This window comes from Lonchura striata, chromosome 1 (assembly GCF_046129695.1).
Source record: "Lonchura striata isolate bLonStr1 chromosome 1, bLonStr1.mat, whole genome shotgun sequence".
Taxonomy (NCBI): domain Eukaryota; kingdom Metazoa; phylum Chordata; class Aves; order Passeriformes; family Estrildidae; genus Lonchura; species Lonchura striata.
In genome coordinates this window covers 102,397,295-102,422,354 of record NC_134603.1, presented here as the reverse complement: position 1 = coordinate 102,422,354, position 25,060 = coordinate 102,397,295, and the positions used below count along the sequence as shown (strand labels likewise).

Genomic DNA, 25,060 nt, shown 5'->3' with positions numbered 1-25,060 from the left:
ACTTTTGCCGGAAAACACTGCGTCTGATTTTTTTACCCGAAGTATTTTCATTTCTGCTACCCTGAAAAAAGACACTGCCTCTCGTCATGGCTTTCCTTTTCCCAAGAAAATCTCCCGTGCTTTTGCGTGATGCAAATCAGATCTTCCATCTGTCACTCGCGAAGCATTCCCCTCCGCGTGCCAGATCCCAGCCGGGCTGGTAGCCTCAAACTAATGGAAGTCAGGACTGATTCCTCCACGTCTTTGCCCTAAACTTTGTGATTTCCCTCTTCCCCCTCCAGGCGCCGACCGGGGGAGGGGCTGCGCGAGAAGGGGAGTAGGCGGAAAAATGAAAGAAAGCCGTAGCTGACAGGCGGTGTGTGGAAGAGAGTGACGCCGAGGAGGGGCTGTGGGGCCGCGCGGGGCCGGGCAGCGGGGCCGGGCAGCGGGACCGCCGAGCGGGGCGGGCGAGCGGGGCCGGGCGAGCGGGGCCGGGCGAGCGGGGCCGGGCGAGCGGGGCCGGGCAGCGGGGCCGGGCGAGCGGGGCCGGGCGAGCGGGGCCGGGCGAGCGGGGCCGGGCGAGCGGGGCCGGGCAGCGGGGCCGGGCAGCGGGGCCGGGCAGCGGGGCCGGGCAGCGGGGCCGGGCGCGGCGCGGCAGGTACCGCCCGGGACCGGCAGGGGGCGCCGGCGCCTCGGCCGGCCGAGGCGGAGGGGCGCGCGGTGCCCGCGGCGCGGGGCGCGGCGGGGCCGGGCCCAGACGCGGCGCGGGGCGGGCACAAAAGCGCCGCGCCCGCACACGCCACCTTGGAGTCGGCGCCGGGGCAGGGTGGGGTCGGTGGGCCCGAGTTCAGCGCTTAGCGGCGCCGGTACGGGCGGCTGCCTCGGGACTCGCACGATGCCGGAGGCGCGGCGGCGCGGGGCACGGGTGCTGTGGACGCTCCTGTGGGCGGCCGCGGTGCGCTGCTATAACGTGGATGTGGGTCGCCCCGTGATTTTCCGGGGTCCCAACGGCTCCTTCTTCGGGTACTCGGTGCTGCAGCACTACCACGACAGCACGCGGTGGTGAGTAGCGCGGCCCTGCGCGCCGGGATGGGCGAGGCGCGGGCGGCGGCGGGGATGCGGCCCGGGGGTCGCCGCCCGGGTTTCCACCGTCCCTCCCGGCAGCCGCCCCCGCCCCGCACCGCGGTCTCTCCCCGCGCCCGGTCCGCCTCTTTGGGGTGCGGTGGAGGCAGAGCTGTGGGGCTCCGCGCTGGGAGCATTTTAACGCGGGGATGTTCTTTATGGGCTGGCAGCCGGCGCTTGGCATTGTGACCTAATTGTCCTCGAGCGCCAGCCGGCCCGCGGCCGATGTCTCGGCGCTGTGCTCGATCCCCCTTCCTCGCAGGAAATATTTAGCAGCTCACCGACTTGACTGCGTACGAAAAAGCGCCCGGGGTACGAAAGATGATGGTTTTTGCCGCGTTAATGGGAAGTGCTTCTAATAGCGGTAACCTCCACCGAGAGCAGCACACTCAGCGTCCACGAAGCCAAACTACCCGCACTCTGCCTGGCTGGGACAAAATTCCTTCGGAGGCTGAAGAGACGCTTCCAAATCGTAGAGGAAATGTCTGTGTAACTTAAAAAAAAAAAATAAAAAAGAAGGCCGAAGAAAGAAAGTTTATCTACATCCAAAAATTTGTGAAACTGGCAAGCTTCTTGTTTTCCCGGTGGTTGAAAAGAGCATTGGACCATAGTCTGTTTGTTGTCTGGGTTAGAGGCTCTTTGTTAGAATTAAAAGTGATTGCTCTTAATTTGACCTAGCTGGTGTCGCCTGGTGCCCTTCTAATGTGAGTAGGAGCCACTGCTGCCAGTAAGCGTCCACAAAGCATGTCTTTATCTTTTTGTACTTAGATATTCAGCTATTGATGTTGGAACTTTGGTGCACTGTGCTTTAAATAAATGTATTCATTCTCTGGCATACAGTTCTTTAAAAATTAATTTCTTTCACACCCTTTATTTCACAAGTAGTTCTATGCTCTGCCTTTCTCCATAGTGGCTTTCATGGAGTATTCATTTTTAAGGACATATAAGAAGATTTCATAGAGGAAAAGCACCCTGAGAGAAGAAAGGCTCTCAGTTTAAAGCAGTGCTTAACTTAGGTCAAGAGTCAATGAAGGGTGCAAAAGCTGAAAGGAACTTCTATTCAACACAAGTTGCTGAGGATTCAGTGGTGTGACTGAAATGCTGATCTACTGCAGTGTGGTGGGGAAAAAGTGGTAGAATTTTTTGCTTCTTATGTAGGTATCTGTCTTTCTGATTGATAATATGAATTATCTTCATATAGCACCTGCTGGTGTGGTATTTTTTGAAGGGAAGGTGGACTAGGGAGCGGGCTCTTGGTGCTAGCCCCACTTCATTTAGAAACATGCTGGACTCTTTAAGTGTTGGGTGTCTGTCTGAAGGCAGGGATCTGTTAGAAGTCTGGTGCTCAAAATGAAAATCCCCAGTTATGTAAATTCAATTTTTTTTTGTTTGAAAATGGAGCTGATTCATGGTATTTTTATACTCACCTTGATTCTAGTGTGCTATATGCAGTTGTGCTTGTAATGCGTGTGTGCATCCTAAAGGTCAATAATGAATCTCTTAAAAGTATATGCAGCCTCCTTCCAGTTTGCTGAAGAAGCTGCTCTTAAGAGTCAGGGTTATTATTTGTGTCAAGTTTTTTTTTCTTTCTTCTTGTGACTTTTATATACCCAAGGAAGGGCTATTGTTTCAGTTTTCTCATGTTGATTGGGTCTGTACACTGCAATGGGAAGTCGTTAAAATAATTTAACTTTAGACAGTGCTATTTTGGGCATTGAAGGCTTGCCCAGTGAGTTTAGCACTATCCGAGTCTGCAAAAATGTGATTGATCTAGTCTGAGGCTGATAGGGCTCCAGCCCATCTAAAGTTATTTATTATTTTAATATGCTCTCAAGAATTTGAAGGTATTCAGGGAACTCTTGGTCTTCATTGCTTGTGAGCCTGATACTCACCTAATGTACTTCTGATCATGAGAGCTGTCCTGTTTTCCGTAGCCTCGTCTGTGCGCTGGTGTGTGTGAACATACTTGTGTGTGTGTGTCTATATATATAGTCACCAATTTATATTAAGATGGTATCTCTCATGGCCACATCTTCCACGTTTCAGCTTTTTGTTTTCCAAGACCACAAAGGCACCTGTCTGTATTGCCTACCTTAGGCCTGTGGGTTTCCACTAAGCTGGTTCAGGGTTTGGTGATTCTTTCAGGCTTTATGTGAGCCAAATATTCATGTAGAATGAAAAAAAAAGGGAAGAGGGGATATTTGGTATGAAATCTTACATCAGATAAATGTGAATAGTCAGGCTGCTGCACACAGGAATTACAACTGGGAACTGGTTGTTCAGCCGCCACTGCAATAGTGGAGCTGTCAGTGCCTTTGACATTTTCTGCAATAGTTGATTGCAACGTTGGTTCCATTGAGCTGTTTTTGCACATTTTCTTGTCTCAAGAAATCAGAGAATCTCAATAGAGATGTGCTGAGATTATTGTATTTCTGACAATGTCTGCTTTTCCTTCCTTAAGTGGGTTTTATGGCTGTAAATCTTGACAGGTTTACTCAGTTACCCATCATTGCCATTTTCAGCAAAACCAAGTGGCTGGTTACATTTACAGCAGGGACAAGCTGAAGTGCTTCTGCTCTCTGGATATAAAATTATGAAACTTGGTGTAAGAACTCAAAAAACAATCAAGAAATGACCCCAGAAAGTTAAAAAAGAAAAAAGAAAAAGAACCAACACATTTTTTCCCAAATAAAAAGTGGTAATAATTTGAAAACTGATTCTTCTTTTTTAAAATGAATGTTACTTTAGTCTCTCCCCCTTTCCCTCCTTATAACCTCTTCTTGCTGACACCCTCAAATCTCTTAACAAGTCCAGGGTGACCATTTCATCTTGTCTGGCAAATAAAATGGAAAAGTAATGAAGTCAGTTTAGTTGCATGGTGTCCTGCTGTGAATTTTACAATGAAGAGTGAGCCTGGTTTCTGTGCTGTTGCATCGTTCCTTCAGCCCTGCTCTTCACCAGTTTGTACTGCTGCCGAGATAGTGAAGGTTGATCTGCATCTTGGGCCACTTGGTGTGTGTTGTAATGCATGTCATGTAATCTTGTGTGAAATCAGAAGGAAGGCAGTCCAAAATTGGATGGAATAAACTTTCTAATACAATTTGAAACATTAGAAAGCAGGCATTCTTTATCTGCACAGGACACGCAGCTGATCTCTCCTTGTTCTTCATATGTTGTGTATCTTTACAACAAGGTACTTATCATAATCATATCTATTCACTAAAACGTGTTTCTTATGTAATACATAAACATCAGTTTCCTAAAACTATTTTGCCTCCTTCTGAAAGTCCTTTTATGGTTCTGGAGGTTTATTTGAGAGGGCTTTCTGGTGGTTGTATACATTGAATGCTTCAATATTAAAGGTGAACTTTAATAAACTAAAGGTTTTCTTGAACTTTTTCTTTGGGCACGTGCTATTGCTTCTTCTTACATAACTTGCCCGAACACTATAGGTCTCCTTATTTGTTTCTCCACTGGTTCCAGTCACATTTATCATCCTGTGTGTATACCTTTATATCCTTTCTTGTTTTTTTGTTTTTTTTTTTTTTTTTTTTTTTTTGCCAGCTTAGTCTTTAAGCTCTGTTCAGCAACTTCAGGGGAGCTGAAAATTTTTATTCTCTATGTTATTTATCAAAGGTATGGGAACAGATTGACCCATGGAGACTGGGTATTGTGTGTATAATCTAAGCAGTGATGCTGTAGATTATGCCATGGAATTTTGAGGAACCTGAGCTTCCTGTCATTGCTCATGGATCATGCAGCCCTTCTACTTCTTGCTCTGAATGTCATGGATAAAACACAGAGTTTTATTTTGGGTAATGTTTTTTTTTTGTTTTGTTTTTTTTTTTTTTTTTTGTTTTGTTTTTTTTTTTTTTTAAGAAACAGAGATCTTTCTAAAGGGGAGAAACTCAACTGAGATATGGTAGGGCACCTTTCTCTGGTATGCTTTTGAAATCATCTGTGGTATGTGAGGATATATAAAGAATTTTTTTCCCCTGAAATGTAACATTGCAATAAGGTGAAGTGCCTAGTCCTCAGTCTTTAAATTGTGATTGTCTAATCACTGCTGATGTGCTGTAGGCCAATGCTTAATGTGCTTGGCATATCTTCAGCCATTGGTCAGCTCTGCACTTTCGTTCACTGTTTGTTTTGTTAAATCCAACACTTAATTTCCAAATCTGTATGTCCTGAGGGTCAATCACCAGGGAAGTGATCATTACTGTTCTTCAGGAAGTAATTTTAAGGAGGTGTGAGTTTCATTGTGGCCAAGAAAGCTTCTTGTCATCCAATAAAATAGGCTGCTGCAACTCCTTCAGTGGCATGGTTTCCAGCCATGCAGCTGCGTAGTTTTCTCAATAAAGATGAAGATGTTTGTCATTGATCATGTGAGTACTAGTGCAAGAAGAGAAAGTTAAGTGGCATTTCTGCTTTCTCCTTCCTATTTTGGTTTAAACCCCAATACTTTTTTTCACAGAGCCAGTGGGATGAGGCTGTTGCTTAAAGATTTCTCTACACCTCAAGGAAAATGGCTGAAATGGCTCCAAACTCCCCTTCTCCTGTTCTTGGTTCTCTTCCTTTCTCCATAGAAAGTAACCTCTTTCTCTTGATGGGGTTTCCATATCAAGGTATCTTCATGCAGCTACTCACTAATATTCTAGGGGCTTCCCATAGAATAATATGGTTGTGGTGAGAACCTGCACTCATCAATAATCTCTGCAGAGAGTATTACTCACTGTAAGCCTTTTGGCAAAAGGCTAGAGAACTGCTGGTACCTGCTTGCTGACTGCCCAAGTAGTCATACAGCAGCCTTGGAAATCTGTACTGCCAAAACTAGTAATTTTAAATAAATGCTGGTTAAACTATTTGGAATATATTGGAAAGTTTTACTTCTGCTATCTGTATTTATATCTTCTGTGTTCATGCCAGGCAAGATTCCACAACACTGAAATAAGAGAAGACTCTATTAGACTCTAAGATTTTGTTTTGAAGTGTATTTCTGATTTGATACAGTAGCAGAGAAAAACACTTCTGATTGCAGTGCTGTTTCATAGACATTGCAAAAGATTTCAAAGGTGTTTTAAATATGCAGAAGAGATACAAACAGGTGTTTTTTTTTTTTCCTCCAGGAGTCCAAAAGTATTTAGATGGAAATAAGTTGTCTATCCAAGTCTGCTGGAAAGTCTCATTATAGTTAAATGGGTGACTTCCTTATAACAGTTAAGGCATTACTTACAGAAGCTAGTGAAAGAGTAACCAAGTCTTTTTGTTGACAAAGGAAATATTCCAGTCTCAAACCTTTGAATAAAATTAATTATTATATAACAAATACCAACCAAAAACTATGTGAACCAACAGAATGTCTCCTGTTTCCTTGAAGGTAACCATCTGAGGTCATGAGTGAGTATGGATCATGCTAGATGAAGTAGTAGCTCTGCAAAGGTTTCAACTGCTGGGTTTTAGGTGCAAGAGTGAGAGAATGGGACAAGATCCTAAGATGACATATTGTGTGCTATATGTGAAATATCAAATATGAATGCATGGACATTCAAGACAATCCAAAATAAATTTGCCATTGGACACATCACTGGCTGCTTCTTTCTGCTCAGTCCACATGAAGAAATGGCAATGTACATTTTCTTTTTGAAAGGTCTAATTGCTCAAGGCAGCAGTATTATGTGAATAATAGCCTACTCAGTTTGTTAATTATCAATTTTTCCCATTCATCTTTTTAAAGAGAGATGAAAATGCTTTGTAATTTAGGCTCCATTGTCTCTGTCTTTGGTATTGCAACCCAAGGTATCTTGTGCACAAGTTGCTAAATCATTTATTTTTCTTAAGTTAGAGCAGAACCTGTTTTAAACTGAAGTTCAGTGTGACCTGTGTTATCTTACTGTTATAACAGGTCACAGAAACATTCAAATTTCCACTTGGAACCTGTAACTCTTTAAGCTAGTAATGTTTATTTTTGTTAGCTCTTGTGAATGTCAATATGTGAATGTTATGCATTCATTGCCTGTATAAATGAAGTGACTAGCATTTGATTTTATATCTGCTGCCTGCCTAAGAGGATTTCCATTTAGTGCTATTTTCAAGCTCCTTTGCACTTGCTCCCCAAGGGTGCAGCCTTTGTAGGTTTTAATAGTTTAAGTATTTTGGACATTAATTCTCCTCACTTGAGAAAGCATGATATATGTTACAGAGGGCAAGAATGCAATTCCAACAGAATTCTCCAAATGAAACAGTTTAGCCTATAAAACCTCAGAGAAAATGGTCACTTAACATAGGGTTTCTCATATTTTTGTAAATGTTATCAGGTGCCACAGGACAGTTTTGTTGCATCCAACATCCAAGGTAGTGGGTCAGGAGTGGAGATGTGCTCCTGTTGTGTATAGATGAGGCTGTGATGCAGGAGAAACTCTTTTGGATGACTCAGGTTGGCCCTGGACAAGTGCACACCTTGTTCCTTGGTTCTCCTTGTGTGTACTGGGATGGTAATGATGAGTGGTGATTGGTGTGGAGCTTTAGATTGGAGGGTAAGGGAAAAGTTGTTAAGAACAGGGAAAACATCCATTTGAGGGTTGGTGCTGGGCTGTCCATCTGTGACTGGGAGAATTGTGTATGCAGACTAACTTTGCACCGACAGCTCTTTAGTGGCTAAACCAAGAGCACTGTCTCCTTGGTCAGCTGCTACCTCCCAGGTAGCAGCCTGGGTCTGCACAGGGGACTTGTGGAGCCTTAGCCTTTTAGAGATGGTTGCCCTTAGTTCCAGCCCTGGGCTTAACTTTAGTGAGGATTTTTTTAGATCCAGAATATCTGTCATATGTGACAGTACAAGAGAATTTGCAGAACTGTTAGTTAGCTACTTGGTACTCCCCACTGCCCTCCTCGGAGCTTCCCTCCTCCTGCTTAACCTCCTTCTTCCTCCTTACCAGCCCAGGTTTGGAATCACAACCACTTGAGAAAGATTGTCCTTTTAATGAGGAGACAGTGAAATACTTGTCCTTTAATACTTGTCCTTCCCCTGTAATCCTCCTCAAAAAGCATCCTTTAGGGCATGAGAAGATAGAAGCCTGGTAGTTAAGAGTTTAACTAGATCCTAGCACAAGTGATTAAAAAGTGCTGACCATCTTTCTTTCAAGGGTGACCCTATGGTTAGAGCAGGCCATTGGTGTTTCCCAGAAACACTAGATCTCATGTGATATCCAGGTGAAGTCCAGGTAAAGTCTTCACAGCCTTAAAGATAAATGTTCATTGATAGGAGTGTATTGTGGAAGAGATATGCTTGTATTGTTGGTTTGATTTCTTCCTGTTGTTTATTCAAGATGTAATTATATAAAATGTTCTGAGAATAGGGTGCCTCCACTTTCTAAACAAGCTTACAAATCTTGGTCTGCCTGGCAAGACTGCAGCCAGCAGGAGGTTCAGATTTTATCTGCTTGTGGGTGTATCAGTTCTGGGATGATGTAGCTAAAATTGAGGAAAAATGGATGCAGATGCTGTTGTGCTCCTAATAATGCTATACTAAAAGCCTTTGGGAGGTATGTGAGGATGAGGGTGTGTCACTTTAAATGTGGTACAATCCTAATGGAAACTTTATTTGTTAAAAATATTTGTGCCTTCACTGTGGAGAAACACAAAGGCTTCACTGCCTTTATTGTGTGTGGTGTTTTCAGTTTGTGAATCAGTGTCATTGTTTTACAAGGTTGTTGAGAAATGTATTTTTGTCTAGTGAAGCTCTGGCAATGTAAGCCTTGGTGATGCTTGTTGATTTTTTTCCTTTCCTCCTGAAATTAATCACGTGTTGCTTTGTTTCTGGTTTCCAGGGTCTTGGTTGGTGCTCCCAAGGCAGAATCTAAATACAGCACCTCTGTTCAGTCCCCAGGAGCAGTGTTTAAATGTCGAGTCCATACCAACCCTGACAGAAGATGCACAGAACTGGATATGGGGAGAGGTGGGTAGTTATGATGTTGGGACAGCAGGAGGCAAAAAAATCAAAAATGCATGGCCAGCGGTCCTTCTTCCAACTTCAAATTGGCCCCAAAATATTGAGAGGCAGCCATCAGCCTTTCCAGATGGATTTTGAACACTGCTAGCAAAAGTGTTGTATTCTCTTCAGCATTACAAAATAACATGCTAGTGGTGCTGGTGTCCTCTCAGTGACATTGCTTGCTCTTTCCAGGAGTAACCAGGTATATGTGGATTTTTCCCTGCTAAACCTGAGCTACTGTCTTTTTTTTCACCTGCTTCAGTGTAACTTTTCAGCATGTTGGTAACTATGTAAGTATTTTTGAGCGTTACTGCCTGTTCCAGGCAGTGCTGAAGTCAGAGTGCATGTGATGACCCCAAGCAATGCAGTGATGGGCTCATGATACGTAGTGTTATTGGTAATGTGGTGAACTGTGGGTTCTCTCATAATACAGCAAATAATTTCTTGAGTTTACTTTTTATACGAAAGTAGTCTCAGTGAGACTGCTTGTATGCCATTGCATGGGATCAGGGCTGACTTCAGTTACTCTGATGAACTGTCTGAGGCAGGGGAAGGTGGAGGCCTAAAGTGGAATTATGATCTAAAACTTCCTGATGGATAATGATGGTAAAGAATGAAGCATTTTAATACTTTGGTTTTCTTGGTGACATGTTGCTTTTTCTGCTTTTATTAAAAAAAGGCATTGTTCATCTTTTCATACTTACACTGAGTAGAATTTCTGTTTATGAAGTTTACATGTGTTAAGACAGTGTTTTGGCTAAGTGGTTTGTCCTTTCCCAGATTGTAAATTGTAATGGATTCATGCCTGCCTGACAGGACTGCAGATTTCAGTCTCATTTTTAAGTGCCCTGATCTCATTTTCAATATTGCATTCAGGGGTCAATCTGATACCTCTCCCATTGATTTAATGGTTTGATGGTTTATTTGAGTAGAGCTGTGAACATAATGTGATAGATGCTGCCTACTGGGAGCAGGCTCTGTCCTCAGCTGTTGATGTGTATGGTGCCAGTTAAGAGTCAGAACATTGCCCCAGTTAATGCATTCAAGAAGTAATAAGTAATCAGGATGCAGGGGGAAAGAAAAGCATTGTCAAATGTTTGATGGGCAGTCTTTTTTTGTCAGGATTCTTTGGTAGGTATTTAAAGCTCATGTCTCCTTGCCTTGCTGCCTTTCCCTTTTTTTCTGTAGGTAATTCTCGGGGCATGCTCTGTGGAAAGACCTGTAAGGAAGACAGAGATGATGAATGGATGGGTGTGAGCCTAGCTAGACAACCAAAGGCTGGTGGAAGTGTGCTGGTAAGTCCATACTATTCTTTGATCTCATTAAAAATGTAGCTACTGCCTGACTAAGCACATCAGATTGTGTTTGGCAGTGACTGATGGAGTCCAGAGTAAGAGACAGCAGACTTTCTAGTGCTTTCTTCAAGCAGAAGTGAGCCCCAGCCAGAGGATGTAATTTATAGAGGGAGGATTCCAAGCCATCACACCTGACTTGTGTCAGCCAAGGACTTCCTCCTAAATCTGAGGGTTTATATCTTTGAACTGAATAAATACAATTTACCTGGGATTCTACTATTTGCTCTTTTTGTAGTTTGCATGTGTTTATGTAGGAAATGTGAAAGCATACATTTGCCTTGAGCATATGAATTGCGTCTCAAAACTTACGGGGAAAAATGTAAATTGCTCTTTGTAGCCATAGTTTTCATTTATCTATATTAATTTCCTATTGACAAGGTAGAAGAGTTGCAAATAGAGATGTCTTAATTGTGTGTGGATTGACTTATTGTTTTTGGTGTGGTTCCTATGCACATAGACAGGACAAGGAAAGCAGATGTGATCCTTAGGATGTGCAATATTTCTTTGTGAAACTTTTCCTGTGATACTGTAAAGAGTCCTGGGCAAAACCCTTTCTATAATGCCTGGGTATTTTACATTATGATTTTACATTTATTGCTTGTATAGATATTATAAACATCCATGGTTGGGTTCTGACTGTCTACCTGAGTGAGCATGTCTGCAGGGAAGTTAACAGAAATAAAAAGGAATTTGCAGCAAAATGCTGTACATATTATATGTGGCAGGCAAATATCAAGGTTGTATCAGAGTAACCTTGAGAGCAGTCTAATTCTAAACAGCACTGTTTGTGAATAGGAAACTTTCAGTTGGCCCCTTCTTTCCAGTGATACAGAGCCCTTGTATGTAACATCAAACTGTCAAAAAGCTGCTAGTGAGAAAGATTTTGTGCAGGGATTACCGTACCAATCACCTGGAAAAGGCAAGAGGACAAACCTGCTTCCCTCAAGGACTTTTTTTTAATATGTGCTTAGAGTACAGATGCTTATGCCCTAATCTTTGTGCACTGATTTCCCCGTGGGAGAGCAGGTAGGTTTGATACCTTTCTGTCACAGTATTGTGATATTTTTTCACCTCGTCTCTCTTGGTATATACCTTGTTAGTGTGATAGGGGCTACCTTTACTTTTCTTGGATGTTTTAAACATGTTCAGGACTAGAGGAGGGAGGGAGAAAGAGAGGCATAAATAAAATACACTGTAAACATATACAACAGAGGACAAAATTAAGGCATTAATGCTAGTCCAAGCAATTCGTATTTTCAGGGTGTATCCTGAGTTGTATGTGCTGAGTTGTGTGTGACATCTGAGGAGTAATTTGCATTTATCAGGATGACACTACCCTTGAGGCATCCTTTTCATTGTCCAGTCATCAGGCTGAAATAGAGAAATTAATCCTAATTAATTTTAAAAGGTTGTTCATACATTTTTTTAAGCAGCTCTTAATTTGTTGTCAAAACTATTGTTTTAAGAATAGAGAGTTTGTGTATTTTGGTTCAAATGGAAACAGGTTGCAGCTGATGCTTAGGGGTCATCTCCCTAGAGAGAAGCAGTAATTGAAGGGAATGCTGGTGGGGCAAAAAGTCAAGCAACTGCCAAGCTGGGTGCTGGCTGGCTGATTGGAGGCTACAAGGGTGAGAGACGTGGGCAGTCTCGGATTAGGGCTGAGGGAGTAGAAATTTCACACATACAAGGGTGAGAGATATGGGCAGTCTTGGATTAGGACTGAGGGGGTAGAAATTTCACACATAAAGCAGGTTAAAAGTGCAAGTTAAAGTAGGTAAAGTAAAATACACAGCTGTAGTGTGCTTATTCCAGTGCAGTTTAGGCTGGTAAAATGTCTCCACAAGTGACACTGATTTAAAACAATCCTCATCCAGGCATCTGACAAGATAATGCTGCCCCTCACTATGTAGACCATGTCCAGATGCCAGAGAATATTTAATTATATAATTCTTCTTATTATCTATCACCAAAGTCTTAAACTACTAATTATATGTCTGTGTGCATATGTGTGTAAACAGAGCCTGAAATGAATGCATACAGATTCTTTTGTGGAAGGAAATTACCTGGATGTTTAAGGTCATTGTTGCTCTCTGTTTTGAGAACTTTTTACTGCAAAAGATTTGTGATTTTCCCACAGATAGTTTTCCATGCATATGCTCTTCTAATTTTAAGGATTAGCGTTTCTTTAAAATGTAGCTTTTCTTTGAGGCCCATTTGAAAACTGGTTTTCTGAGACGATGTGTCTGAATATGTCTTCATAGCTGTATTTGCCAATTTTTTTTTAATTGCTAGATAACGTGAATATTTGTTTAGTTAGGAGTGTGTAGAGTCTGCATTGTCAGACATTACAGTTCTATTTACTGTATCCCCTCCAGGAATTCCATAAGTCAGAGTAATAGCTTTCTGGTCAGTAGCCCTGGGTGGATTGTTTTTTCTTTTCCATAAACAAGTGTAGTTAACTGTGTGAAATGTTCATGTTCTTGGCACCCTGTGTTAGATTAACCAGTCACACAGTTTAATTGTGGGTTGTATAAAGAAGTTGATGCTTTTGTTTTGTAGCTGCTTAGTGGCCTAAATTTTTTTCTTATCAGCCTTCCCCAATTGCCTGATAAGAGTACCAGCTACAGTGGCAATGGGGCAGTAGGGAAAGTGAGGAGCATGCCAGAGGGCTTTAGTTGGTGTTTGGTAAAAGGTGGATTGTGTTTGAGCTGATATTGTGCCAGGATGTTACTAAACCAGAATTTGGTATTTGTGTGATGGATTAAATAATAAAGTATCAAACAGTGAGTATATAAACAAATGTAGGAGTAGGATTGAATGAGAAAGTTTCTTGTCCTTTGATATATTATCAGTCAGTCTGCATTAATCTCAGTACTGCAATAACACATCTGAGATTGCCCACTCTTTCCAAACTGAAACAGTAAAATTCCTCCTTTTACTTTTGTTGGGAGAGGAACCAGGGGTGTTGCAGTGTGACTGGGAGATGAGTTGCATCCTTTGGTCTTGCTCTTCCCAAATACCTGCCACTTCTGTCATTGTGTTGCTCTTCCTGTGGAGCAAAGCTGGTGGCTGCAGCAATATGCAAAAGAGTCAAGCGTCAGCAGTTTTGAAATGGCCTGTTCATTATATTGCAGTACTGCAGTGTTGGCCATCAGTAGATATCTCATCTTGCTTTGCTCAGAAACATTTTATTTTGCTTCAAGGGTTTGCATAATTTCTCCCCTGTTCTGTGGTAGAGCTGGAACCTGTATGCCAGCAGCAGCTGCTGAGCACCAAAGTATGCTGGTGGTTTCCTTATTGCACAGGGATTTACCTATAACTTGCATCTGAAATAGGGTGCATAGGCTGTCAATTGTTTGCAATTGCCTCAAATTCAGGGGACTCACTTCTGTTCCAATGACCTCTTCAGACATGTGCTGTTCCTGCCAGAGAAGGAAGCCTGTAGCCACATCACCATGCCTTGGAAACGTTGAGTGACAGTGAACTGTAATCAACTCTAAATGCTTTTGAGAAGACAGAAAAAACAAAATTGGATGTGTTGTGGTAGGGAGACAAATGTGCTGGTTGTCTGGCTGCAGAGAAATGAGTTTTGAGGAGGAAGAGGAGCTGCTGGACTCATGTCGATTGTAAAAATGTCAAATTCTGTAGCAGTGGCACAGGAAAGTCTGGGGAAGCACTAACTCAGGTAACCAAGGAAAGTTCATGCCTTGAAGGTTTGCAGACTAAGGCAGTCAGTGCTGAACTATAGTGTGCCTGAATACATATCGTGATGAAGGTACAGAAAAGTGGTCATTAACCCAAGACTTAACAGATAGGTGTAAGTATGCCCAGAATAGACTGAGCCCATAGCCTCCAGCTGATTTTGAACATATTTCATATCGAGCAGCAGCTTTTTCTCTCCTTACATTGTTTTATATTTCTTGGCCTCTGCACCTCACTCCTGAGCAAAGCCACCTGCTTGTGATGAAATCCTGCTGTTCTCCCTGACTCCATTGTTTGTACTCTTCTGATATATTAATTAGTAGGTTAATTTATGTGAGTCTTGCAGTTTCTGAAATATAAAATACCAAGGAATTTATAATACCACAATCCTTTATCTTTCCAAAATTTAAAAAAATACTCTTGGTCTGTTTCCATTTGAGTTTATATCCAGAGTTGGGATTGACGACTGTTGCTGTAATGGTTTGTGCATTTATGGCATTGTCTTTGCAATGGGTGTGTATTTGTGCTCACAGCACAGATCCATCAGGAGAGAGGCTATTTCCTGGTTTTGCTGAAAATTAGCGTTTCACATGTTGGTTATCTGTAGCTGTTAAATTTTGAATGATTAGTGCATGAGGATGGAAGTCATAACTAAGCCTCCTCAAAGTGCATACAGGAGTCTGCTCTTTATTGTACTTCTCACATGCATTTGGCTGTGCAGCCAAGTGCCCTCAGAAGGATTCTTTGCATCACAGGTAGTAGTCTGCAGCATGCAGTGTGATGCAAAAATTTCTGCAGCCCCCAGAGCCCCTCACTGTCCCTCTGTGATAGCCAAATGTGGATATATGTGCTTTTCTTTCAGCCCAGGAAGTTAGGAAAGCAATAAATATCAAATGTAGCACTGCTAACAGTAGAGCAGGTTTTGCACACCTGATTTTGCTCTTTGAGAGTAGTATTACCTATTTAAATCTTTTTGGACATAAGTATATTGAAATCTGGTTGATGGCTGGATTGAATTTTGAGCTTCTCAGTTGCTGATACACTTCCCATGTCCTTTAGGGCAGAGGTGACACTGCTGTGCCTGCTTTATGAGCAGATATAATTTTTAACAATGTTGAGCTGCTCCTGTGGGCAGCTGTGAGGTGCTGAGGCAGAAAAGTGGGGTAGCACACAGAAATGGAAGACAAGAGGGTATGTCATCTGGGGGGGATAGGGTCAAATATGGGATTCATGGAGAGGGTTGATGCAAAGCATCCAGGAAAAGATGAAGGCATGTGAAGGAGATGATTTGTAGCATAGAGTCTTGGTCTGTTGGCATGGGGTTAGGCCTTAAATGACAGAAATTGACACATTTACAGTGACTTAAGTGTAGACTCCGACCAGCTGGAGATATGGTCTGGCATGTGCTAAGTTCAAAGCCATTGCTGTTTCACATTTCCTTTTCTTTCCAAACAAATCCTGAGCAGAAGCCAACTTGTGGTTTGACTGGCAGCAATGCAGTGTTAGTTTTTGGAGCAAATGGGTTCTGAGAAGTTGTGAACCAGGCTCTACATTGCTTGCATGTGTGCTTGTGTGTGGCAGTTGTACTGAGCAAGTGTCTGGTGAGTCCTGTTTTTCACGATGATCTCATTCTTCACTGTAAAGCTCTGCAGCTTGTCTGCACCTTGGCTAATGTTGTCACTCTTGTTGCTACAAAATCCTTGGCATTTTAAATTAAATTCACTACCATTAAGCAAGGCTCAGCACATCTGTCACCAGAACACAGAGCTGCCTTTCCCCATGGAAGCCAACCTTTGACTCTCACATGCAGTATTTGGTGGTTTAGCCTTCTGAGTATTCTCAGTGTCTTTATTCCTGTTTTTCACCTTTTGCTGGGTTATGTTAGTGCATCTTTAGTTAGAAAAGCTTTGTTTTCTGCGAGGATTCATGCACAGTCCGAGATTTTGAAATTTCCATCATAGGCTCTGAGACTTCTTGTTTTCCTAGTTATATATATATGAAGGCTGAGTTCTGAGCTGCCAGTTCAGACAATGTCCTGAGCTCCAGAAGGTAACAATGAGAAGATACTTTAGAAGCAGTGGAATGTAGGGAGAGTACAATGGATTTGTGGGGTGAAGGTGATGCTGAGTGGTCCTGTTCATGCATGCTCTGCCTTGGTTGGAGTGATCTCCTGTGACTCTGGGCCAATAACCCATGTTATATGGTCTGTTTAGGCATGTGCACACCGCTGGAAAAACATCTACTATGAGACAGAGTACATCTTGCCCCATGGCTTCTGCAACGTCATTCCTCCTAACCTGCAGTCCAAAGGGAGGAAGCTCTTGCCCTGCTATGAAGGTAAGGATTCAGGCCAGGAGTGGAGCTTATAATATCCCTTGCTATGCTTCTAGTAATACAATAACCTTCACTACTGATTTTTTTTTTTTTTTTTTTTAACGTGTGACTGCCTCATGGCCCAGCTGTGCTGACAGTTGGGTTTTGGATGACGCTGGGAGAATAGCACAGTGACTGGGTTTGTTGGCTGGTAAAGTGCATGGCTGCATTTTACTGGAGGAATAAAAAGTTTCTGAATTGTATTTTGAGGCAGCAGCTCTCCCCTTAGGTAAATAATGAGAAGATATTTCTATGAGCTTGGCCTTTTGTGCTTCACTGTGACATGGAATAAAAATCCTGAATTTGTTGCAATCATGAACCAATTTGCCTATCTTATAGAAACACTTCCATTTTTATATTGTCATTTATCAGAGGATTGGGATGTGGGACAGGGAGGAGCATTACTTTCCTCACTTTGGGATACTTCTGCAACAATTTATATTAAATTGCTGTTGTGTTAAGGTCTGGGTTTGAGGTGCATACAGAGGGAGGGCTCCAGCTCTGAGCCATGGGTGGCTGTACCTTTTGGTTCTGCACCAAATTCTGTGTGCCATAATTTTAATTTCTCCTTCTCTAGTGCATGTGAGACTTTTATATCATGTTTCCATTTTTTGAAGACTTCAGAAGACAGAGTCTCCTTGGCCAAGAGCAATTAACTGAATTAAAGGGACAAGTGTATTGTTAGGTAGAAGATATGGTGTCTCCTAAGATTCTTGGCTTTGAGAGGAATGTTTTGGGGAAAGCATCCTTACTTCCTCCTTTCTTTAATTTCTTCATTGTAGGAACCTGAGAAAGTGGGCAGGTTTGGAAGACAAAACACAGCAGGGTTTGTTGTGGGCAAGACCTCTGATTTTACTTATTTGCTTTTACCCATTTGCCCTCCTGTCCATAGCTGGCAGCAGCCAGCAGCAGGCTTTCTGCTGGCATTAGTAAATTGGAGAGGGATAAGGCAGTGAATGTCCTGGCAAGTTTCTCTGTTGCTGTTGAGTGGCTAGGTCCTAGCTTGGTGGCCTATAAAGCTATGTCTGTGACAGAACTGTGTCCATTTCATGCTCACTGTTCTGAGGTGGCTCCTCACCTCCCTCTGGGCTTTGCTTAGGAATCTGCCATTGCAAACCTACACACCTTTTGGAGATGGCATGCAGTTGTGCATTGATGTTTTCCTGCACTGAAATTGGTCATTATTTGATATGTGAGAAGTTTTGAGGGACGTGTACCAGCCATGCTAGCTGCTGTGCGGCAGAGTACATGTAAGCTGTGTAAGCCTTCCTATTGTGGGTACTGTGCTACTGTATTTGTCCTTCCTTGCCTCTCTGTGCTCCTTTTTAGTGTCAGCAAAATCAGGATAAGGCCTCATACTGATGTCATACACTGCAAATCATCTGATACAAACTTTATGGACATTTTGCACATGCAGGAATACCAATGGGGCTCCGTCTGAACCTTTGGTACTGCTCCTGCACTGCCTGAAGCCGTGGTGGGGATATGGTTTCTGGAACAGGAGAATCACTTGTGTTTATCTATGCGTCATGTTTTTGGAGTAAAACTGCTGTTAATCTGACGGGATATTTGCCAGGAATTGCTAAAAAATAGAAATGTGTGGGCCTAGTACACGTAGAGCAGCCAGTGGAAAGTTGGCAGGGTTGATGCAGTACTATGCTGGCTTAATTTCATTGCATAGTAAAGTGAAAATTGAAAGTTTGGGACTGATTTCCACCCAGCCCCCCAACCCCATCAGACATGAAATTGCACTGTTACATGGAATGGCTGCATTTGTTTACTCCTGATTCTTTAAATTTCAATAAAACAAGCTTCAAGAGAGATAGCTGTGGTGTATCACACAGAGGAGTTAATTGTTTAAGGCTTGCTGTGAAATAAGCTTACAGTCATCCTTGTAACTTTTTTCCCTTCACTTTCTGGAAGGAGCAGAATAATTTTCCTCCTGACACTGATGAGTGGCTAGTGCAAAGCATTGAGTCTGAAGTTCTTCTACACTGACAGCCTCTGGCCATTGCTGGGAGGCTGCCAGCCCTGTGGCTGCAAACGCTGCACTAGGACACATGCCTTTGCCTGACAAAAATCCAGTGTCTCAACCTTCTCTGTATCTTGCCATGTACAAATACGGGTAGACAGTGGTGTGCTTGCTTCCAGAAGCCTTGTTTTTAGTCCAGCTAAGGTGATAAGCCTCAACAAGTGAAGGGTGCAGGCCAGCTGAGTGCATGTCAGTGTCCATCCATGGAGGAAATAGAAATTTCCTGACTAGATGGCACTGGTGCAACTGCATAGTAGTCTCAATGCATCTTATTCTTGCCTGGCTTCCCTGAAAGGGCTGACAGAAGTCTGGAATTGAGAGATAATTAGAACAAAGCAGCAAACTTAATAGTTAAGTACAATCTCTCTGAGTAGGATCTAATTTGGTTTAGATGAGCTGGATGTAGTATAGCTGATGTATGAGGTCACTGTTTTCCAGGCAATACTTTCAATTGGTTTTTTCCCCCATAGTTTTAAAGGCTTTCCAAAAAAGGGAGCTGCCTCTTCATTCCCCAATGCATTCAGTTTACAAAGAAGGATGGTTGTGTTTACTGTGAGAGGCAGTCCAGCTGATGAAGAGAGCTGGAATGGTTTCCTGTTCCTCTGTGGTAAGAATTTTGATGGTGGAAGTGGGGAAGACTGATGACCCCTTTTGTTAGTAAATAAGGGGAGCAGCACATGCTCATATTCCTTGCATCCAAAACAAAAAGTAATTTTTCTCACAGGTCCAAACCACATTGTGTTTTCTGGGAGCCATCATAACATCCCTGCTTTGTGGTCGAAACTCAGTATCACAATACTAGGTCAGAAAGGTTACTGTTTCTTCCTAGAATAGTGAAACACTGTAAGGTAGGAAACAAAAAGCTTTCAGCACATGTGATAGTTTACACCTTTGAGGATGATAATTTTATTGTACCCTGTAGCTTAGTTTATGTTATGGCCTTGAAGTTTGCTTAAAGACTGGCAGAGAGTTGTATTCAAAGAAAAAGTTCAGGGGCATTTACCTTCAGAACTGTCACACATCAAAGCTTATTCTTTTTGCTTGTGTGTTGTTTTATGCAATTAATCCTTCCTCTGTCTCACTTCTCTTGTAACCTGAGATCATCCTGGCTACAAACTGCTGCCATCTTCTCTTTTTTCCTGTATGTATTATTCATGACATATCTTTGAAGTTGCACAGGCTGCAACCTCCTCCAGATTCAACCTTATCATGCTGCTTTGCTGTCAGCTGTTGCTGCAGCAGTTTCATGGTTTGCATTCTGTGTCATCAGGAATGCACAACAGCCAGCAGGCAGACAAGAAAGAACAAAGAAGTGTAGAAACAACAAATTTGTCCTTGACTACAGTTATTGCCTGCAGCTATGTGAAAACAAATCAATTTAACATCATGCAAAGGTTGTTTTTCAGACGTACAAGAACTGTGAGCTGATACAATAACTGCACAATTTCCATCTAGTTGGTTCCTTTACTTCATGGCTGGCTGGCTATGTTGTATGAGGACAGGTGTCACTACGGTGCACTGAAGTGGAGGTGAGGTAGAAGCAAACTTGTCTGGATGTGACCATCTAGGATGAGTGGCACCCCTTGGCCATGTGTGCCTGGGTGGAAAGGAATCTTCCTTGGATGTGGAGGCAGGTGTACATCACTGCAGATGGGAGTTAGGGGAGCAGACAAGGAGGGCTAGTTTTGTGCTGAAAGGGTTGGCAGAAATCCAGGAGCCCAGTGTCTGTCTGTACTGGGCTGCTGGCTTGTTGGGGAGGACTACACCTATCTTGAGTCCCCCTGAAATTGGTGTGTTGATCTCTCTGTGTCACAAGAGCTTTAAATTCTCAAACAGCCCACATGTCTGAGGTGTTTGGGCCCCCATGCTTACATTTCTCCTTGTGAAATGTCATGGCCTTGGCATTGAAGACTGAAGCAAAGAGAGCCTGAAGAAAGCAAATATCACCCCACACTTCAAAACAGGCAGCCAAAGAAGCCATTCAATATTTCAGCCTTCTCTGCAATTTCTGTTGCAAGGGGTCCCTGTTTCCATTCAGCCATGGAACCTACATTTTCTTTAGTACCCTTTTCTTTAGCTGTTGATGTATCTGAAGAAGCCCTTCTTGTTAGCCTTGATATCTTTCACCAGATTTAATTCCAAATGGGCTTTGACCTTCCTCATTGCATCATGCAAGGCTGGGGATACTGCTATAGTGAATGCAGGGCTTTTAGGACATGCACAGAATTATTTTTCAGGAAATGCTGGAGGGAGGAATCTCTCTCCTTGGCTCTCTTAATGAAAAAAATGTTCACATTGATAACAGACCATTTTTCCCCAGGCAAGTACTGCCTGGAGAATCTGTATGTGGAGAGGTAGCCATTCAAAACCCCAACACTTGCTGAATAGCTATGGGCTAATATGGGCTTCAGTTCTCCATGGAATTGTCTTGCATTACCTCTAGGAAACCCAGCTGTGCTTCTGTTCTGCTGGAATGCATATCACTTTGGCAGGACCCTTCCTTGGCCAAGGGTGTTGGGCATTTGGAATGTAATTTGTGGATCAAGTCTCTATTCCACATGGTGTCTCCACGTGAACTTCTCCCTGTGAAACTGGTATGACCTCAGCAAATGTCTGAAATTCTGAACAGAGCCAATTTGCTCATCCTTTTGATTATCATTTTTATAATTTAGCGATGAGTTAATGAGGCTTAAAATTAAAAAAAAGTATAAAAAAGTCTAGCAGTTATCAGGTTATATGTTAAATTGTTTCTGAACATGAATTACTGTAACATACAGGAAGTAGTGATAGTGTGGTAAATATTTTAAAATAATGCTTTGGAAAAAACTGGAAAGGCTCTGATCCAGCTATAAGTTTCAAATACTTCCAAGATGAAAATATTTGAATTAGGGTGGAGTGGAAAGTTATTTTCTTTTTTTCCTCTTTTTCCTGTTCCTCACTGGGAGCTTAATGTATTCCTAGAAATATTTTTTTTCTCATCATCAAAAAAATAAAGTAAAAAATCCTTAGGTTGGAGAGGGCAAATGATTGCTATGTCAAATCCATAAACAAAAGCTGTAGGGTGGTGGTTGGGTTCCCTGTGAACTGGGAGCTCTGAGCACGTAGCCATGAAAAGCAGCAGATCTAAACATCCTGCAAAAGAGACCGTTGTCTGATCATGTAGAAACACATGGCTTTCCTCAGTCACTGTTTTTTTCCTGGAGCTTGTGTCCTGAAGCACCCTCACCAGAAGTGTTTGTGGGGGCTTTGATGACTGTCATTGTAGGGGAATATCACTTTATTCCTCTGAGGTAGTAATGGGCCTGAGAGTTAAACCTCTTAGAGCAGAGTCTGTGGCACACAGGCATGTGCATCACTTTTTGCTCCCCACTTCCGAGCTGTGGTGATCTGCTACAGATTGGAGCCTCTTCTAATGCACCTTTACTGGAGCGATGCTGCTGCTCTTTTCAAATGCAGTGGTACTGCTTGTTTAGCACCTTTGTAGGAGAACTCTGGCCTCTCTTCCCAGCTGGCTACTTGCGATACTCCCTGATGTGGGTGGGTATGCTGTATGGTGCACCTTGGTGGCCGATCCACTGATAAAACCCAGGAGCCCTGCATGCTAATGTCTCTCCAGGCTGTGTAAGTAGCCATGCAGGTGGCTTAGGTGAAGAGTGTGTGCTGTGCCAGGGATGACCACTGTTTTCTTCCCTTCTTCCATCCAGAGTACAAGAAGAAGTATGGAGAGGAGCATGGTTCATGCCAGGCAGGGATCGCAGGCTTCTTCACTGAGGTGAGCTGGGGCACATGCATGGAAGGCTTGGGCTTGGTAAGTGGCTCTCCTGTTGCGTGTCCCAGGAGGAGATTCCCAAGTATGGCTTGGACAGTGGGCTGAGTGTTGAGAATGGTCCCTTCCTGCTAGCAAACACCCTTCTGCCTTGTCTGGTTTCTCAGGTGTCTGTTTCTTGCACAATGACTGCGCAGTTGTTCCTTCGTATGTGTACATGTCTCTCAAGGTCTGTGGCCAAGTATAAATGAATTGACTCTGGAAATATCTTCAGAGAATATTCTTATTATGTACATCCCAAAACCTGCATAGAGGTATTTCTCTGTAATTAGCTCTTTACTGTAAGTGATGATGTCAAAGTCTTTCTTGAATAATTTTGTTTACGTATGTGTACCTGTGCATGAATATAATGCACATACATACACATGCATACAGAAGATAAATGCTTTTTTTCAGTTCTACTACAGTTCTTTGTTGCAGAAAGATGGAGAAAAAAAAGTGTTAGAATATATGCACCACAATTGTTCTAAATACTTGACCACATTCTTTCCTGGACAGAAGCTTATCAACCATGTTTCAGTTTTGTCAATAATTAATTTGTTCCCTTATGCCTGGATTTTTTTCTTTTGTTAATGTTTCAGGGTTGTGGCTTTTTCACTTGTTTGTTTTGGTTTTATTTTAAATTTTTTAAGAACACATACCCTCTCCTAATTATATATATGCACTGATCTACAAATGTACTGCCCAGACTGATACAATTAAAATAAGTCAGAAATTGCCTTCTCCCATTTCAGTAAACTGGGATGGCAGGCAATGTTGCCACAAGGGCTCTGTCTGGTAACTGGATGTTCAGCCAGCAGCAGCTGTTTCCTGACTTGTCTGCTCTCCCCAGCCTGTTTCTGTTCCCAGGCTTAAATTCTCCCTTGCTACCCTAGTTCAAAAGATACCGTTGAACTTTTATCGCTTCAGTCTGATGGCAGCAGGAAATGCAGATAAATGGCTTTTTGAGTCAAACAGGTGATCCTATATCCTGTGTTCAGTACTGTGGATGGTAGTTTTTCCTGTCAGTAAGTAACCTGACAGGTATAGCCCATAACAAAGAAAAAGCTATTTCTAAGCACATGCTGCTCTTTGGTTGGTTTTGTATTCCTGTCCCTGTAGTCTTATGAGGAGAATCCCTTGTTTTACATCTTCCCCCAACTGGAACTGTTCACCTGAAGAGGACTCAGATATGATAGCAATTTCCCACAAGGATGGAGTCCATGGGTCCATGGCTTTGCATTGAATGGAGATGTGAGGAAAGCAGCTGTTCACATATGTGTCTTCTTGGGGGATGAAGAATTTCCTGGGGTTAATGCTTCTCAGGCTTAATTTGGTCCCTTGCTGGAGGTATTTAAAACCACATCCAGGAGCAAGGTTTTTCTGCAAGGATGCTGGATGTTTTCGGACAGCATTTTGTGAATTTCTCTTGAATGTAAATGTACTGTGGATTTTGACTCAGAAACATTATCCATGACCATCTACTTTTGAATGCTGGATGAAACTGTGCCTGATTTCTATTGTCTTTTAAAATGTTCCATCACTCTGGTTGTCTGTAATGATCCCAAGCCATTTTATTCAGGTTGTCTCTCAAAGACCAGAGTGTCTGATGACAGAGCTGGGCAAACTGTTCCACCTAGGACATAACACACACCCTGCTTGTTGAGTGCATGACAGCTGTTTAGCTTCATAGTTCTAAAATCAAAATCTTTTTTGCTGTTTCCATCATGGTTGGTTAGTATAGTGTGTCAGCCAGCATCAGGGCATGATCTTTAGCAGAGTGATGGTTTCTGGGTGGGCTGAAGTACTCCTCTCTCTGGGTCTGCTGCAGCACATTTGGGAGAGGCAGCAAGTAGGGGGACTTTTCAGAGAACTATGTTAGCATGGATAAGCTTGATGGTTAGTAAGGTTGAGGAAAGTCTTCTGTTGCAGCAGAAGAGCTGAGCAGAAGTGGACTATAAAAAGGCAGTCTGTCACTAGGGTATGTACAATGACCCCCAGGTTTGGGAAGAAGGATACTGTCCAAATGCACACAGAATGGAGGTTGTTACAGATAGACTTATTATAGCTGTTTTAAGTAATTATCTTGTCCCCTCTCTGTTAATGTGTAAAGTTTTGATTGTTATTTTTTCCTTCTACCCTTTTCCCCAAAAAAATCCCTTTTTCCTGTTGTAGGAACTGGTCATCATGGGGGCACCAGGATCTTATTATTGGACGGGAACTGTCAAAGTACTGAATCTCACTGACAACACTTATTACAAGCTGAATGATGATGCTGTGATAGCCAGGAGGTACACATACCTTGGTAAGCAGATCTCTAGTGCTCACTGTGAATAGGAAATTGTCCAACAACATGTTTCAAGACTTTAATACTATAAAGTTGGTAGTGTTTGTTTCTATGGTGGTGTAGAGTATTTTTATAAAAAGTGTGAAAGGAAGAATATTTGAATTAAAATTATACTTATCTGGAAGGAAAGAAGCATTCAAAATACTCAGTTTTTCTCTCCTTGTTCTAACACCCTCCCCCCACACTTTGTTGTAATATTTTTGACTAATATAGAAAGGCATTTTAACAGCACATTGGATTGTGGTAGGCTTCTTAACATTCTTGCCTTTGCCCTGTAACAGGCAAATTGTTACTAGTTGAACTGCATGTCTGCTCGCATGTGCCTTTAAAATAGCTGTAATAACTAAATAAAGAATTT

At 42.5% G+C, this 25,060-nt stretch overlaps 1 protein-coding gene across 1 annotated transcript in view; it reads left to right on the top strand.

The window, feature by feature from the left end:
• Nucleotides 1-748: 748 nt before the first annotated feature.
• The window catches only part of ITGA9 (integrin subunit alpha 9), a 218,031-nt gene continuing 193,719 nt past the window's right edge, over nt 749-25,060 (top strand). The window contains exons 1-6 of the mRNA XM_021546471.3: nt 749-1,041; nt 8,925-9,052; nt 10,277-10,383; nt 16,359-16,482; nt 22,255-22,322; nt 24,531-24,660. Of these exons, the coding sequence (XP_021402146.2) occupies nt 875-1,041; nt 8,925-9,052; nt 10,277-10,383; nt 16,359-16,482; nt 22,255-22,322; nt 24,531-24,660 (724 nt within the window). The 5' untranslated portion in view covers nt 749-874. The remainder of the gene's footprint in view (nt 1,042-8,924; nt 9,053-10,276; nt 10,384-16,358; nt 16,483-22,254; nt 22,323-24,530; nt 24,661-25,060) is intronic.